Genomic DNA, 14,326 nt, shown 5'->3' with positions numbered 1-14,326 from the left:
TTGTAATTTTTAAAGTCAAATGTCTCATTGTGGACCTGTAACTTAGTTGCATTACAGTTAAGATAAAGAGGGAGCGAGCGACCATCGAGCGCTCACTCGAGGGCCGCAGTTGGCACTCGCTGCAGACGCACCACAGAATTCTCTCTCTCTCTGTCTGTTCTCCGTGACACTGAATTTCCTCCTGGTTTTTAACTCCCGTCTGGGGTTCCTGTTCTGTGGCATCACTTCCTGTGGAGTTTTCTCCCCAGCACCCGGGGGTCAGGCGGCATGATGGCCAGGTCGCTGGTGCCACACCTGGTCTGTGTTGGAGGTGCCTGGCTGGAACCTGGGGTGGGGAGGGGAAGGACGGTCCCCGTGGAGGGCGCGTCCCGAAAGCACTGGGGCAGGAGGGGCCGGGGAGGGGCCGAGACTGCGTTCCAGGTTCTGTCCCGGCCGGTGGGTCGCAGCCAGGACGACGGGCAGTGACGGTGTCTGAGGAGCTGTGGGTGCGGAACCCGAACTGCAAGGGATTCTCTGTTGAGTGGGCGTTGAAGAACTTGAACCAGGAGTCGACGGCTCCTTCGAGGAGTGTGGGGTGACCAGAAGCAGGGAGACTGGCAGCTCAAGCCGCACAGGCTTGAGACTCTAGAAGGTGGACAGGGTGTGAGTGTCTCCGGGGTGAACGGGGACCTAAGGGGCTTCACGGTGGAGGGGGCAGGGGGCAGGGGGCAGGGCCGGGGCGGCCATGGAAGCTCGGAAAGGCTCTCGCTCACTCTCCTGTGCTCGGCCGCCCAGGGTTCTGGCAGGAGTGAAGCTCTCCCGGGGGTGGCCTCGCTGCACCCGGGTGCCATTCCGCTGCAAGACGAGGGGCCCACAGCCATCCCAGGGCCCGCGGCGCGCGAGGTGGCAGCATGCGGGGGGGGGGGGGAGGGGGCGCGGCTGGCCGGGCTCCGGGCTCTTTGCTCGTAGAGATGCTGCGAGCGGGATCCTCTGGCTGTGAGGGAGCAGCCTGTGGGCGCAGTTCCGGATGTCCAGAGCGGGGTGGGGCTGCCACCAGGGCTGTCCGTCTCCCTGGAGACAGCACCCCACGCCCCCGGGGAACAGCTCCTGTGGAAGAACACTCTGTGGAGCCTCGTTCCCACCGCAGAGCCCCTCCAGCTCAGCACTGCGGGACAGGGAAAAACAAGCCCTCTGCGTCCTTTCCAGGCCAAATGTCTCTCGCTCGCTCTCTCTTCACAAGACAGGCAGGTCTCCGGGAGGGAGGACATCTTCCTGCCCCTGACCTCCGCCCTCTCTGCGAGCGGTTTTTCGTTTTGGGGACTCATAGCTGTGCGGGATGGGGCAGATGACTCCGGGGCCCCTTCCATCTCTAACTCGCTGGGCTCTGATTCCGGGGACCATAGTGACGTGTCCCTCAATCCAGTCTGGTCTGAGCTTCTCGAGCCGACACTGGCTCAGCGGCACCCCGGCCCCTTCTTAGTGCAGTGGCCTCCCTCACAGCGTCCCCGTAGGCCTACATGTCACCTATGGGAACCGCCATGCCACTTACCTATCTAGACCAAACCACAAAAGACACACGCCGCCTCCAAGACGCCACTGGGGACCAACGTCCACACCGCGATGACCCTTGTTTAGTCTGGGCGCCTCCGAGAGCAAAGCCTGGCTGCCCACCGCCCCCCCCCCCACTGCCCCCGCCAGTGCGGCCCCGCCCCCTCCGCGCCCGCAGCGCCGGCCGTCTGTGCGCGGCCTCTGCACGGCCCGCCGCCCGCTCCTCCCTGCTCCGGCCACTTCCCGGACTCAGCCAGAATGGAACTGCTCCTGGATTAGGGGATGGGTTTTTTTTGCTATTTTTGTTTTGTTTTGTTTCCCGCATCCTGTGGATCAGGATCGGGAGGTATTTAGTTTCTCCCCCACTGTGCACTGTCACTTTGAGATGAACAAGCTGCCTGCTCCCAAGGAAGCGACTGATCCGCCAAGATACGTGTCCCCGGATGGAACACGTGGCAGATGAGGCTCGCTGCCTATGCATTACGCACTTTTTCTTCCCAAAACAGGAAACTGAATTTGTATAGAACAGCAACGTATGCCTGGCTTTTTAGAAAAGAAAAAATTAAACCTCCCTTGCAGCCAGGATTAGCCAAGTCACGTGGCTCCATCCGCTGGGCCGGAGGCAGAAGTCCCCAGGTACAATCGCAGGAACCCACTTGTGTGGGAGGTGGACCCGGTCAGCTCTCTGCTCTGGTCCCCTCCCGCCCCTTGTCCCTGGCAGCAGTGACCACTCGAGGCCGTGTGGAGGGGGGCGTTACGTCTCGGGGACCGTGAGGCAGCAGGCGTGAGGGCAGAAGCCGTCGCCAAAGCTGGTTCAGGGGGAGGGAGAGGGAGCCGGCCAAGGGCCTCCCGACTTCCTGTCCCGCAGGAGGAACAGGGCGCCTGCTGCCCGGGCGTCTGCGGCCGGGAGCGCCTCTGCCTTGCCCGGCCTCTCCCGCTGGAGCCGAGGGCTCTGGCCGCCGGGTCGGGCTCCTGCGCACTCCACCTCGAGCCGCTCGCGACTGGCGTCACCCCCACCGACGTGTACACCCACCGCCTCATCCACTGAGGACTCACTCGCAGGACGCTGTCAGAACCAGGACCCGCACTGCCTCCCGAACCCCAAACCCGAACCTCCCGCTTTCTCACGTCGCTTCCTGTCCTGCCTTCCGGGCCGACTGGTCAGCACCCTCTTTAAAATCACGTCGTCAGGCCACCAACTGATTGAACTCTTCCTACCTCCCAGGGGACCCCAGGAAACTGTGGCGGTGAGAACGTCCAAACCCTCATGTGCTCATGACCAGCAATCAAAAATCACCAACGTGTTGTCCTATGTTTTTCAGACTCTTCAACGTTTTGTTGTTTTAAACAAAGCAACCGTTGTGGGTAAAGCTGAACCCACTTTGGTGTCTGCCCAGGCACACCCCTACCCACTGCCCGTGCAGCAACCAAGTCCTCGAATGACTGTGCAGAATTCAGGGGAGGGGTGGCCCATGACAGCCACAAGGAGAGCCTGGCCGCAGGGCTGTGCTCCCCACAGAGCCGACCCACAGCCTGAGGGGGGCACGGTCCCCGCCTTGTGGCGCCCCGTGAGGCTTCGATGCGCAAACGCACGTGGACCAACAGCACCCGGCACCCCGTTACAGCTCATCCTGTTGGCCACGGGCAGTCACGGCTTGTGCGAGGCCAGGAGCTATGTGTACCTCCAGCAAGGCCCGCGTGCCACGGAATGCCGTGTCAATACTCACGGCTACCTACACACATTTATTTTTTAAACTTACTTTCCCACCCCCAAACCTCTTACCCAGATTTCTACTGGCAGAATTTAGTTCTCCTGATATTCTGGGAAAACGTCAAAAAGATTTACTACCATGTATTAGATGTTTCAGAGAAAAAACAAAGTTATAGATAGTTTATGACCCAGTGAATGCCAGGATGTCATGGGGACATCAGGAAACCAGCGTTCCCCAGAGCATGACGCCGCTGAGCACCCACTCAGCTTTTACTCCCCCGGGGGCCTGGACGGAGGGTGAATGTCTGCTCTCTCGACCAGTCAGACGCCATCTCGGTGTCCCTGCTCTCACTGGGGCACGCTGGAGACACCTCCGGGCTGCGGCTCTGCTTCCTCTGTGGGAGAGGACGCGGGTCTCCGAAAGGCTCCGAGTTTACGAAAACAAAGACACAGTAGGGAAAGAGAGATGGGCTGTCCCTTGGGGCGCGGCCGTCCTCGGCTGGCTCTCCCCTGGCTGGCTCTCCCCTGACCTGCGACCCCACCCTCGGCTCGCAGAGTGGCAGCGCGGGGAAGAGCAGAGGGCCACCGCCTTCGTGTCACTCCTGGGCCAGGCCTGTAGCCCCACGACATGCCGCGTCTGGCTGCCGTGGCCGCGGCGTGGGTAGAGCGCCACCCGCCCTCGCTCGTTCTGCTGCTGACTGCCGCCAGGCCCAGGGACCAAAGACGTCTGCTGTTCGTCTTCGCCCTCCCGCTCTAACGATGTCTGACACCCCATCGGGTGTCCTGCGGCCCCCCAGAGTTTAATTACCATTAGAGATGAGATGATGGAAAATGCACCAGGCTCTGCAGTGTCCTACTATGAACTTTAGGAAGCACAGGGACCAGCTGTTGATTAAAATAAGCTGTTCCTAATCCTTGTTTTAGGTGGGGACCTGAGACTCGGAGAGGCCGACTGACTCTGTCTGGACTCCGGGCACACAGGGACGCAGACTCCCCCGAAGCACCAGCAGCACGCAGCTCCCTGGAGAGCTCCACTTGGTGGGCGAGAGACCGTCTCCTTCCATCCCCGTGAGGGCTCCTCTTGGAACCTCAAGTGCTCACAGCCTTCCTCACTTTGGGGTCCCCACAGGTACAGAGATAAAGGTGAAAAGGAACAGCTTTATTGACGGCTGTTCAGTAAAACACAAAGTGCAGAGCTTCTTGGTGACTCTGCATCTGAGACTGGGACTGGGACCCCGGGCCACCCTGGGACCAGCTGCACACGTCACTCGGGATACGCTGCTGCATTCCAGACCCAAGTGTCCTCATCTGTAAATGAAGGGGACAGAGCGAACCTAGTGTTTTATCACAGGACATCGCACCAACATGCCGCCCAGCTGAAATGCAAGCCTCGTCTCTGACGAGACCGTCGCAGGACTCTGACTGGTGACCAGAGCACGGGGCCTGTTTGGCTGCCCCCAGGGCCCCGCTGAGGGGAGCGATTTCCCATGGCACCCTTCTCCACCACGGCAGGCTCCCATTCGGGACACTCTGCTTTGTTTCTCCTCTAAGTTGACCCTGGAAATCGGCGATCAGGGGTCAGTCAGGACAGAATGACACCATCCTTCCCAAAGCCAAATGGAGCTTGGGGGAAAGGACGGAGCAGGAATGAGAGGAGGGGACTCTGGGATAATCGAGGAGCCAGGAGACAGACACACATCCACCCCATAGAGTGCTGTGGAGATCGGCTGTCACCGGCTGCAGCATCCCTGCTGAAAAGCGGCTCCGCGCAAAGCGAGCGCATCGCCTGGGCGATCTGGAAGTCAGTTTCAAAGGAACTTTGTCTCCCTGAGACAGGGAACAAAGACTCCTGCGTGTACACGGAGGGGGGTGACACTCAGCCTGAGGACGCTGACATCCCGGTGCCGGGCGGGGGCCAGAGAGGCAGAGCTGTCAGCCCGAGACTGGGTAAAGGAAGTGCAAGGAAACACACGCGGGGACGGGGAAGAGCCGGCACGAAGTCAGGCGGCACTCGGAGGCCGCTTGATGAATCGGACCCGTGAAAGCCTAACGAGCTCAGATCCGAAGGGAAGCAAACGGCGACTCTGCCGCCGCCCTCCCCTGTTGCTCAGTTTCCTCTTCAACAGTCATTCATTGGCGCTCCCATTAGCCCAGCACAGGTCACTCTGGGCCGAGGACAGGACCTTCCAGTCAGGTCCCATCTGAGTTGGACAACCAAAGACACGGTCACGCAACAGTGCGAGGGGCTTTTTCTGGAGGCACGTACAGGGGGCGGCTGGACACGAAATGGAACGTTCATCCCGGCGAGGGCCAGGGCGAGCGGGAAGCCCGCAGGAAGGGGCTGTGGTCTGGGAGGAAGACGACGGGTAAGGTCAGGGGCTTTCTTACACCTAGAACTCCCCTCAGGGACCGCGTGGCCCTGGCTTCGTCCTCTGGGTGCAGAGCCGGCGGTGGGCGGGCGTGGTGCCCTCGGACCCCGGCGTGCCATCGGATGGCAGGGTACCCCTTTCCACTTCCACGTTGCTGCCTTCTACGCCTCACGGTTACTCGCTTCACGTTCTCGTGTCTGCTTTGCGTCTTAGAAGGGGGACTGACCTGGAACGGCACCGTGGAGTTCAGGCGCCAGGGAGAGTCTCGGAGACGTAACTGGGAACGAGGGCGCGAAGGCCAGGAGGGGACGGCGATGCAGGACACACGTGGGACACTCCAGCACAGCTGGGACCCAGCGCCCGACCCGGCCTCTGTCCACCCCCTCTCCCGTCCCCCCTTTTCCTGACTCTCTCTTACCCTCCCTGGGGCGCTAGATAATACTTGTATCTTCTGGCTATTTTCTTTTCACATAATTTTCCCACGAAGACGTTGCTATTCCCTCTTCCAGACATGACCCCAGGGCGAGGACAGCAGGCCGGCCTCCTCAGCTGACCCCTGTGGCACCTTGGCAGACCTCCCGGGGGACATGCGAGGCACAGACACTCATCCCAGCTGTGTTCCCAGCAGCCTGGCCCTCGGCAGGGCCGGGACGCCAAGGACCTGCCATCCTGTGGAGGGAAGTACTCGCGCACGTGCCCAGCACGACGCCCCCCAACACCACACACGGCCTTGGTGGTCTGGATCAGCTCATGGCGGAGCCAAGGATGTTACTGGGGAAAAAAGGCCTCATTTCTCAGGCACCTCTGGGACGTTGACAGCTGCAGGAATACTGTACCTCAGACGGCCTGGAGAAAATAAGTTATCAAAACGGCGCCTCGTACAGAATTCGGCTGTGGGTGGTGGGGGGAGACGGGTGTAAACCTGGAGAGAGGGGGCTGGGTGGCCGCAAAGCCCCTCCCTGTGGGTCTCTGTCCTCTGCGAGTTTGCTCATCTCCCTTTCTTTACTTGATTAACAAAGCCTCCAGCTGGTTTTGGTTATGAATCCTGTATAAATATTTACTCCTCCCGTTTGCCTGCTTTGGCTTTGCTGAGAAAATGTCCTCGGCTTGCTGGAATTATCGCCAGCGCTTCGAAGAGCCCTTCGGGCTTCCGCTCGGCGTCTTCACTGGGCAGATGGCACGTCCTCACGTGACAGTGCACCGCCCCGCTTCAGGCCCCGTGGCCCCTCCGCCACCTTCCGTGTCACCTTAGTTCACGTGCACGTCGCCCACCTCCTGTGTGTGGCGGCGACATCCTCATCTGGACGCTGGCAGGTGCGCCACGAGCCTCTGTTAGGTGACCGTGACCATTAGACATTGGAGGAGGTATGAGGTCGCAGAGATGTTCGGGGCTCCATGAGCGTACCCAGCAGGGGACTCGGCATACTGCGAGAAGCAGCCAAACGGCGTCGGGGCAGTGAGCTAATCTGAGGCCACGAACTCACTGTGCCAGACGCTTAACTTTCCCATTTTGTCCACTTGTGGGACCTCGACCCTCTACTGCACTGGGGTGGTGGAACCTTCCGTGTCTCCTTCCCCAGTCCGGTCTCGACCTGATGAGCACGTGCAGGCCATGCCCCTGGGTGCTGCCCGGCCTCACGTGCCCGCTCACATGTCACCCGTGTCCCTCTCCTGCGTTGTCCAGGACAGGTAGCTCTCTTGGCCCCTTCGCGCTTAGGCAGGGAGGCATAGGAATTCTCGGGGTGCTTTCCGGCCACTTCCTTGACTTTCGGGCCCCTGTAGCTACATGCTTGAGGCATCCACACACTCTGGGGTCTGTCACCTTCCCTGGTGGTCCCTCTGGTCTTAGGAGCACCTCAGCCCTCACATGTCCTCACGATTGTGTCAGAGTAGGCCAGGGTCCCCCTCAGGCCCACAGGATGCTGGTCTTGTTGAACCCCTTCCCGAGCCTGGAGGAGTGCCCTCCTCATGTGGGACAGGGACGCCTCGCTCCTCGGTCCTCGGCTCCCAGCCATTCTGGATCCCCTTTCGTTCTCCCTCCCAGGCGTGGGGAACAAAGCCAGGGCCAGGAGAGGCTGGAGCTTGGCACCTTTGCCTAGAGCCGTGGACAGAGCACTAATGTCTTACACGGAGAGAAGGGAGGCGAGGAACATCGGGCTGCTCCCTCCCCAAGGGTGGACCTGGCCTGTGCTAAATGGGGCTCTCCAGGGCCCAAACACTGCACATCGGAGCAGTCCACATGTGGGCAGACGCCTGGTCTGTGCAGTGCTTCCATCCACAGGACGTGACCCAGCGGCCAGTGGCTGGTGTGGCTGTTCACTGAGGGACCCGTGAACCAGGCAGCACCCCACCTGGCAACCAGAAGGTGCTCGGAGGGTGTGCGCAACGGGTCTCCACAGGAAGGAGGTGGGCCAGGGAGCCACTGACAAAAGGAAGGATGCTTTGAGGCCTGGCATGCTTCCTGTGAGGGACAAGGTGGTAAGTCAAACAGAAGAAATAAATGACCAAGAAATAAGTCAGCCAGCACCTCGGACTTTCGGTCTCCAAAACAGGGAGAAATAAACGTGTGTTGTTTAAGTTACCTCATCTATTGTGTTACAGCAGCCAGAACTGGCTAAGACATAGCCCTGTAGCTAATTTAGTCTGGGAGGCAAGGGCGAGGGGACTTCAGAAAATGAATTTACCTCTTGAGAATGGACATTATTGGGCCTATAAACAGAACTGTGGGCAATCTGTCTTGAAAATCCATTTAAAAAGTTCTACAGTTTTCGTCATTAATGAAACTCATGCATTTGTGATTTGGATGTTTCTCCTCTGAGGACAACAGGAAAGTCAAAAGTCCCCTGGAGAATTAAGCATTGCAATTCCCACAAACTTTTACTACCAAAACCACAGCTAATTAAGTCAGACGATGGGAAAGACAAACAGATGCAACTCTATCTTTGTCCAAATATACAAAGCCAGACTTGACCAGAGACCTTGAACTTTGCCATTCCTGTTTTTAAGCCTTTATAAAAATAGCTTTATTGAAGTTTACTTAAATACTATAAAATTCACCCACTCTAAATATACAATTCAATTAATTTTAGAAAGTTTATATAGTTTTGCTACCATTACCACTAACAAGCTCTTGAACTTTGTCCCAGTTTTCTGTCCCTATATGATGGCCGTTTCATATAAACGAAAGCACAGAACATGTAGCTTGTGGCTTCTTTCACGTGTCTCAGTGTCTAAGATTGACCCGCCCTGGCATCACTGGCGTTTTGCACCTACCGCTGGGTAGTATTCCACCGCGTGGGCATCCCACCCCCAGTAATTCCCCAGCTTCGGACACACGTGCAGCGGTCAAAGGGTGTCCCCTCCTCGCGCAAGGCCACCGGCAAAACACGACTGGGCCGCGGAGGCCCACGGCGGGGCCAGGCTGCCCGCCCCCCCGCCCCTCGCCCCTCGCGCCTCGCCCCCCGCCCCTGCCCACGGGAAGCTCGGCGCCGCGGCCCGGACTCAGGCCCGAGTCAACGCTCCCACACGGCGGGGGCCGGCACCGAGGCCGGGATGAGGGCCTCCGGGCGCCCAGATGCGTGGCCTGGGGGCCGGGCGCGGGGTACCCCCTCTGGCGGGTGTGGGCGCCGGGTCTCTGGCCTACCTGCGAGGGCGAAGAAGCTGCGTTGCGGCTCCAGCCTGGGACCCGGCGCGCCGCGGGCGCGCGCGTCCGGCAGGCCTCGCGAGAGCTGCTGCTCCTGGCAGGCCCCGCACGTGTCCGGCGGGCCTCGCGAGAGCTGCTGCTCCCGGCAGGCCCCGCGCGCGTCCTGCGGGCCTCGCGAGAGCTGCTGCTCCCGGCAGGCCCCGCACGTGTCCGGCGGGCCTCGCGAGAGCTGCTGCTCCCGGCAGGCCCCGCACGTGTCCGGCGGGCCTCGCGAGAGCTGCTGCTCCTGGCAGGCCTCGCGCGCGTCCTGCGGGCCTCGCGAGAGCTGCTGCTCCCGGCAGGCCGCGCTCACAGAAGTCTGGGCTTCCGGCCCGCGGCGTCCCCTGCGACGTTCGAGGGATGGGACTGGCGGCCAGGCTAGCCCCCCGTCACGGCCCCGTGCCCAGCCCCGCAGGCCGGCGGAGACTCTGTCCAGGGGCTCTGGCCTGGCCGCAACGCCGCCGTGCGTTCCGGGCCGCATTGCCCACCCGCTTTTGCCGGAGCAGGCAGAGCGGGCCGGGCTGAACTGCGGGCCGCTGGTCCACGCGCTCCTCTGGCCTCCTGCCCGGCCTTCCGGCGGTAATGAATTAACGACCAGGCCCTTACAGTGGCCCTAACCCAGGGCGACTGGCGCCCTCACGAAGGGTCATTGAGACGCAGAGGGGCGGTGGTGCAGCTATGAGACCGGGGGCCACCAAACTCGCAGCGCCCACGGGACGCTGGGGAGGGGCTGGCGCCGTTCTTCACAGCTTCGGAGGGAGCCCGCCTGCCACCCCTGGGTTTGCTCTCCACACCCCCGACTGGGAGACCATGAGTTTCTGCTGCAGAAGCCACCAGTTTGTCGTCCTCGTCACGGGGGCCTGAGCAAACCAACACGATACCTTTGGTCAACCCTCCGAATGTCCGAATCACATGCAGAGAGCACTCATGTCTCATTTGGGATCAACTCTCACAAGGGCGCGTGGCTAACAGGGCAGAGCTGGGACTCTGCGAATGCCAGGCTGCTGGGCACCTGGCATGGCTCGCCGGCCCTCCACTGTCAGCCAGAGATGCCACCGTCCAGGACACATTAACTCTAGTATATCCTTTACTTATTCTTGTTTCTGAAAAGAAATACAGCCGACCCTTCAACAACACGGACTTGAACTGCGCAGGTCCACTTACTCGCAGATTTTTTCCAATAACTAAAGTACTGTAACTATTTTCTTCATGATTTCCTTAATAACATTTTTTTTATCCTACTTTATGGTAAGAATGCAGCATATGATACACAGGTAAAAGATGTGTTAATCAACCTTATCAGTTAGGCTTCCAGTTAAAGTAGGCTGTTAAGCTTTTTGATGGCACGGAGGATGGGGACCGATGGCTATGACTCCATGTTAAGCGTCAACTGGGGTCAATCTTGGACTTTCTCCATTGTAAGTCCAGGATTCTACATTGGCAAAGTGGTAATAGCTGGAGAACTTTAAAGAGAGTCTTCCGAATTTTTGTGGGGAAAAAAAAAACCTTTTTTTGGTATTTTTGTTTGCTTGTTTGTTTTTAAGCAGGAAGGAGCACTCAAATCATCTAGAGAAAGTCTCCATTTCACTAAGTAGAAAACTGAAACAGTTGGTCTCTGTCCTTGGTTCCTGGCACAGAGCTCTTAAGTCCCTCAGAATCTCCTGGGTGACAGGATCGTCCTTTGTTATGGAGAGGTGACTCTAGGTGGCTCCTGAATGGAGGCTGGACTCCTGAAAGGCTCAGCCGGGATTAGAAACTTGGAACTTTCGGCCCCAACCACGTCCTCTGGAGTGAAGGAGCTGGAGATAAGTTAATGATGGGTTGTGCCTATGTGGTGAACCTCCATAAAAATACCTTGGGTGCAGTGCAGGGTTCGAGAGCTTCCAGGTTGGTGAACACATCCACGTGCTGGGAGTAGGGGGCCTCCAACCCCACAGGGACAAAGCCCCTGCACTGGGGACCCTTCCAGACCTCACCGCCTGGTGATTCTGCATCTGGTTGTTCACCTGTGCCTTTGTTACGTAACAAACCAGGAAACATCATGTTTCCCTGGATTCTGGAAACCTTTCTAGCACATTATTGAACTCTAGGAGAGGGTTGTTGGGATCCCAACTTATAATCAGAAGTACAGGTGACAACCTGGGACTTGTGATTGGCCTCTGAAGTGGGGCAGTCTTGTGGAACTGAGCCTTTAGCTTGGGGGATCTGACACTAACTCCAGAACTGAACTGAGATGTAGGACGCCCAGCTGGTGGGGGAGCACTGTGCAGCACGGGAAAACCGCACATGCAGTGACCGTAAGTAGAATGCAGCGTCAGGATGACAGTTGTTTCTTCTCACCCAGAGAAGCACACAAGGTAAAACATTTTGCTCTGGTAGGTCACCTGTCCTAACTTCTGGTTCTGAAAACAGTGTCTGACACAGTATTCAGTGAATTCTTGTTGACAGCATGGCGGCCATTTATAATCCATACCAGACTTTGGTAATCCTGTCTAGTCTGCTTTATCCTGGGGTGTCCCGCCCGCGGGACCGGTTATTTGGTGGGAGAACCGAGGAGAACCCAACCTAAAGAAAAGAGGGGTAACACGGACGAGAGAAAAGAGTGGAGGCAAGACAGTATTCTGATCAAGCCTCAAATTTTATTTTGCAAAGCAGCTATATTTATACAGCAAAAACAAAGGGGGGCAAGCAAAAGGGACTTGTCACAATATAATTGGTCTTCAGCTGGTGCTATGGGGACAAGGGGCAGTGGAAGGAAAGAAGAGGAAAGGGGGTACTGGTCATGTACTGATCGGTCAAGCACAGGTGGTGTAAAACAAAGGAAGTTCTCAGAGTTCTCTGTACAAACATGTTGGTGTCACGGGCTGCTGAGCTGCTATTTGTCTTCTGTTCTTGTGAAGCCCAAGCCCAGCATGTTTTATCCTTAACCCTTAAGGGCCCGTTTAGGTTGTGGCGCCCCTAACATCTCCTCCCTTTCTGTTTTTAGAAAGGCGGGCCTTAACCGAGTGGGGGAACATTGACCTGGTTCCTCCCGTGGGCTATATACGCCCATCTATTGTTGGCTCTTGGTATCTTTTGGGGAGGAGAGGCAGAGCCGGTTTTAAATTGTGATTTGGATACCAACCTCTATGCAAACCAGGTATGTTCTCAGGGAAGGACAGAGGGGACCCTCTAGTGGGTCTTCCCTTGCAGTAGCTTTGCATCTGCACCCATCTCGATGCCCATACCTTCCCTTGGTCTATCAAAGGTGAAGGTAGACATTTCTCTGTCCCTTATGTCGTCCCCGTAGGGAGAGGGGGAGGTAAGTGTCTGGCAGTCCCCAACCTTGGGACGCCCCTGCGGCTAGGCGACAAAGGTCTGGGGTGAGTGAATTCCAAGGTGTGGTGGCCGCCAGTGAGGACGTAGAAAGGGCAACATCGCCCGCCTCGTTAATGATTTGCCATGTGTAATTAAATATTTGATGAGTATGGACGGAGGCAAAAAGTCCGCAAAGCAGGAGTAGGTACATTATTATATGCAGGTGCAAAGAGTACACGCTCCTAAGAAGAAAAGTGTAAAGAACAGCAATCCTAATCTGTGGGTAAGGGGAATATTAGAGTCAGTGCAGAGGAGGACGAGAAACAGGAGGAAGAGCAAAATTCCCGTGAGGAGGAGAGGGGCTGGAGACTATCCTCTGCAATGCATCTCCGGAGGACGAGGCGGTTATCTGTAAGAGAACAGAGGGGAAGCGAGGTCTCAGGGCTGTGGATCCCTGGACGGATTATAGAGTTTTAGTAGCCGGTCAGGTAACCACCGGGCGTTTTGAGCCTGATTGTCATAGATGCAAGCGTGTCCCTTTCCCCAGATAAGGACGGGGTCAGGACCATTCCATTTTGATGTCAGAGGATCTTTCCACAGGGCTTGTGCATAAGAGTCTGCAGTAGTAGGGTGCCAAAATCGGTCGGCTGCAGACTTTCCATCATTGTCGAGTGTCAGAAAATTAAGGACAAAAAGGGCATGATTTAGCAAGGTCTTATTATTGTTGTGTGGGGGGTATAGGATACCTTTGGAGTGTTGAAGTTTTGTAAGCATATTCTTCAGAGTCTGGTGTGCTCTTTCAACAATGCCCTGGCCCTGGGGGTTGTATGGAATACCTGTAATATGTTTGATATTTAGTTGAGCACAAAATTGTTTAAAGGAAGTACTGGTGTAGCCTGGGCCGTTATCAGTCTTGAGAGTTTTAGGTAATGGTAGAAAGGCAAGGCATGAAATCATGTGACTGATAACATGTTTGGTGGCTTCTCCAGACTGTAGGGTTGCACAGAGAAAGCCACTGAAGGTATCTATAGAAACATGTATATATTTCAGTTTACCAAAAGGGCTGAAATGAGTAACATCCATTCGCCACAGTTCTCCAGGAGTAAGGCCGCGAGGATTGACGCCAAGATGGGGTTCAGGTAGTAGAGTAAGACACCCCTGACATTGGCGCACTATTTGGCGTGCCTGTTCCCTAGTAATGGAGAATAAAAGGCGAAGAGTCCGGGCATTTAGGTGGTGTATCTGATGAGCCTGTTGAGCTTGTTGAATGGGGTCAGTAGAAGATATAGCCATAACAAGGTTGGAAACTTCTCGAGAGGCTCTGTCAACAAGATCATTACCAGTACTTAGGGGGCCAGGGAGACCTGAGTGAGCACGGATGTGCCCTATAAAAAAGGGATGAGATCTGGCGAGGATGAGGTTTTGGAGTTCTGAGAATAAGGGGGAGGCATTAGTGGAGGGTCGAATAAAAGGGACGGTCTCCAGAAGGGGAACTGATTGACTTATATAAGCACTATCGGTGAACAAATTAAAAGGACTATTAGGGAGAGTCTTAAAGACTTGAACAACTGCAAAAAGTTCTACAAGCTGTGCGGACAAGTAGTCGGTCCTGATCTTAGTAAGCTGTCCATTAATACTAAAGGCAGCAATTCCCGAAGAGGAGCCATCTGTGAAAACAGAAGGGGCTTGTGGAATAGGACGGCTCTTGGTCAGGGAAGGGAAAACTACAGCTTGGTTTTT

General features: G+C 56.9%; 1 protein-coding gene across 1 annotated transcript; it reads right to left on the bottom strand.

Moving 5' to 3' along the window:
* Positions 1–491: 491 nt before the first annotated feature.
* On the bottom strand, positions 492–1,617 carry LOC107502490. Its single transcript, XM_036234714.1, is given in 2 exon segments — positions 492–909; positions 912–1,617. Coding segments are annotated over 2 exon segments (675 nt in total). The 5' UTR covers positions 1,347–1,617; the 3' UTR covers positions 492–669.
* Between the last annotated feature and the right edge of the window lie 12,709 nt (positions 1,618–14,326).

Source organism: Rousettus aegyptiacus, unplaced genomic scaffold (assembly GCF_014176215.1).
Source record: "Rousettus aegyptiacus isolate mRouAeg1 unplaced genomic scaffold, mRouAeg1.p scaffold_m13_p_17, whole genome shotgun sequence".
In the NCBI taxonomy this organism is placed as follows: Eukaryota; Metazoa; Chordata; class Mammalia; order Chiroptera; family Pteropodidae; genus Rousettus; species Rousettus aegyptiacus.
This window is presented reverse-complemented; position numbering and strand designations above follow the sequence as displayed.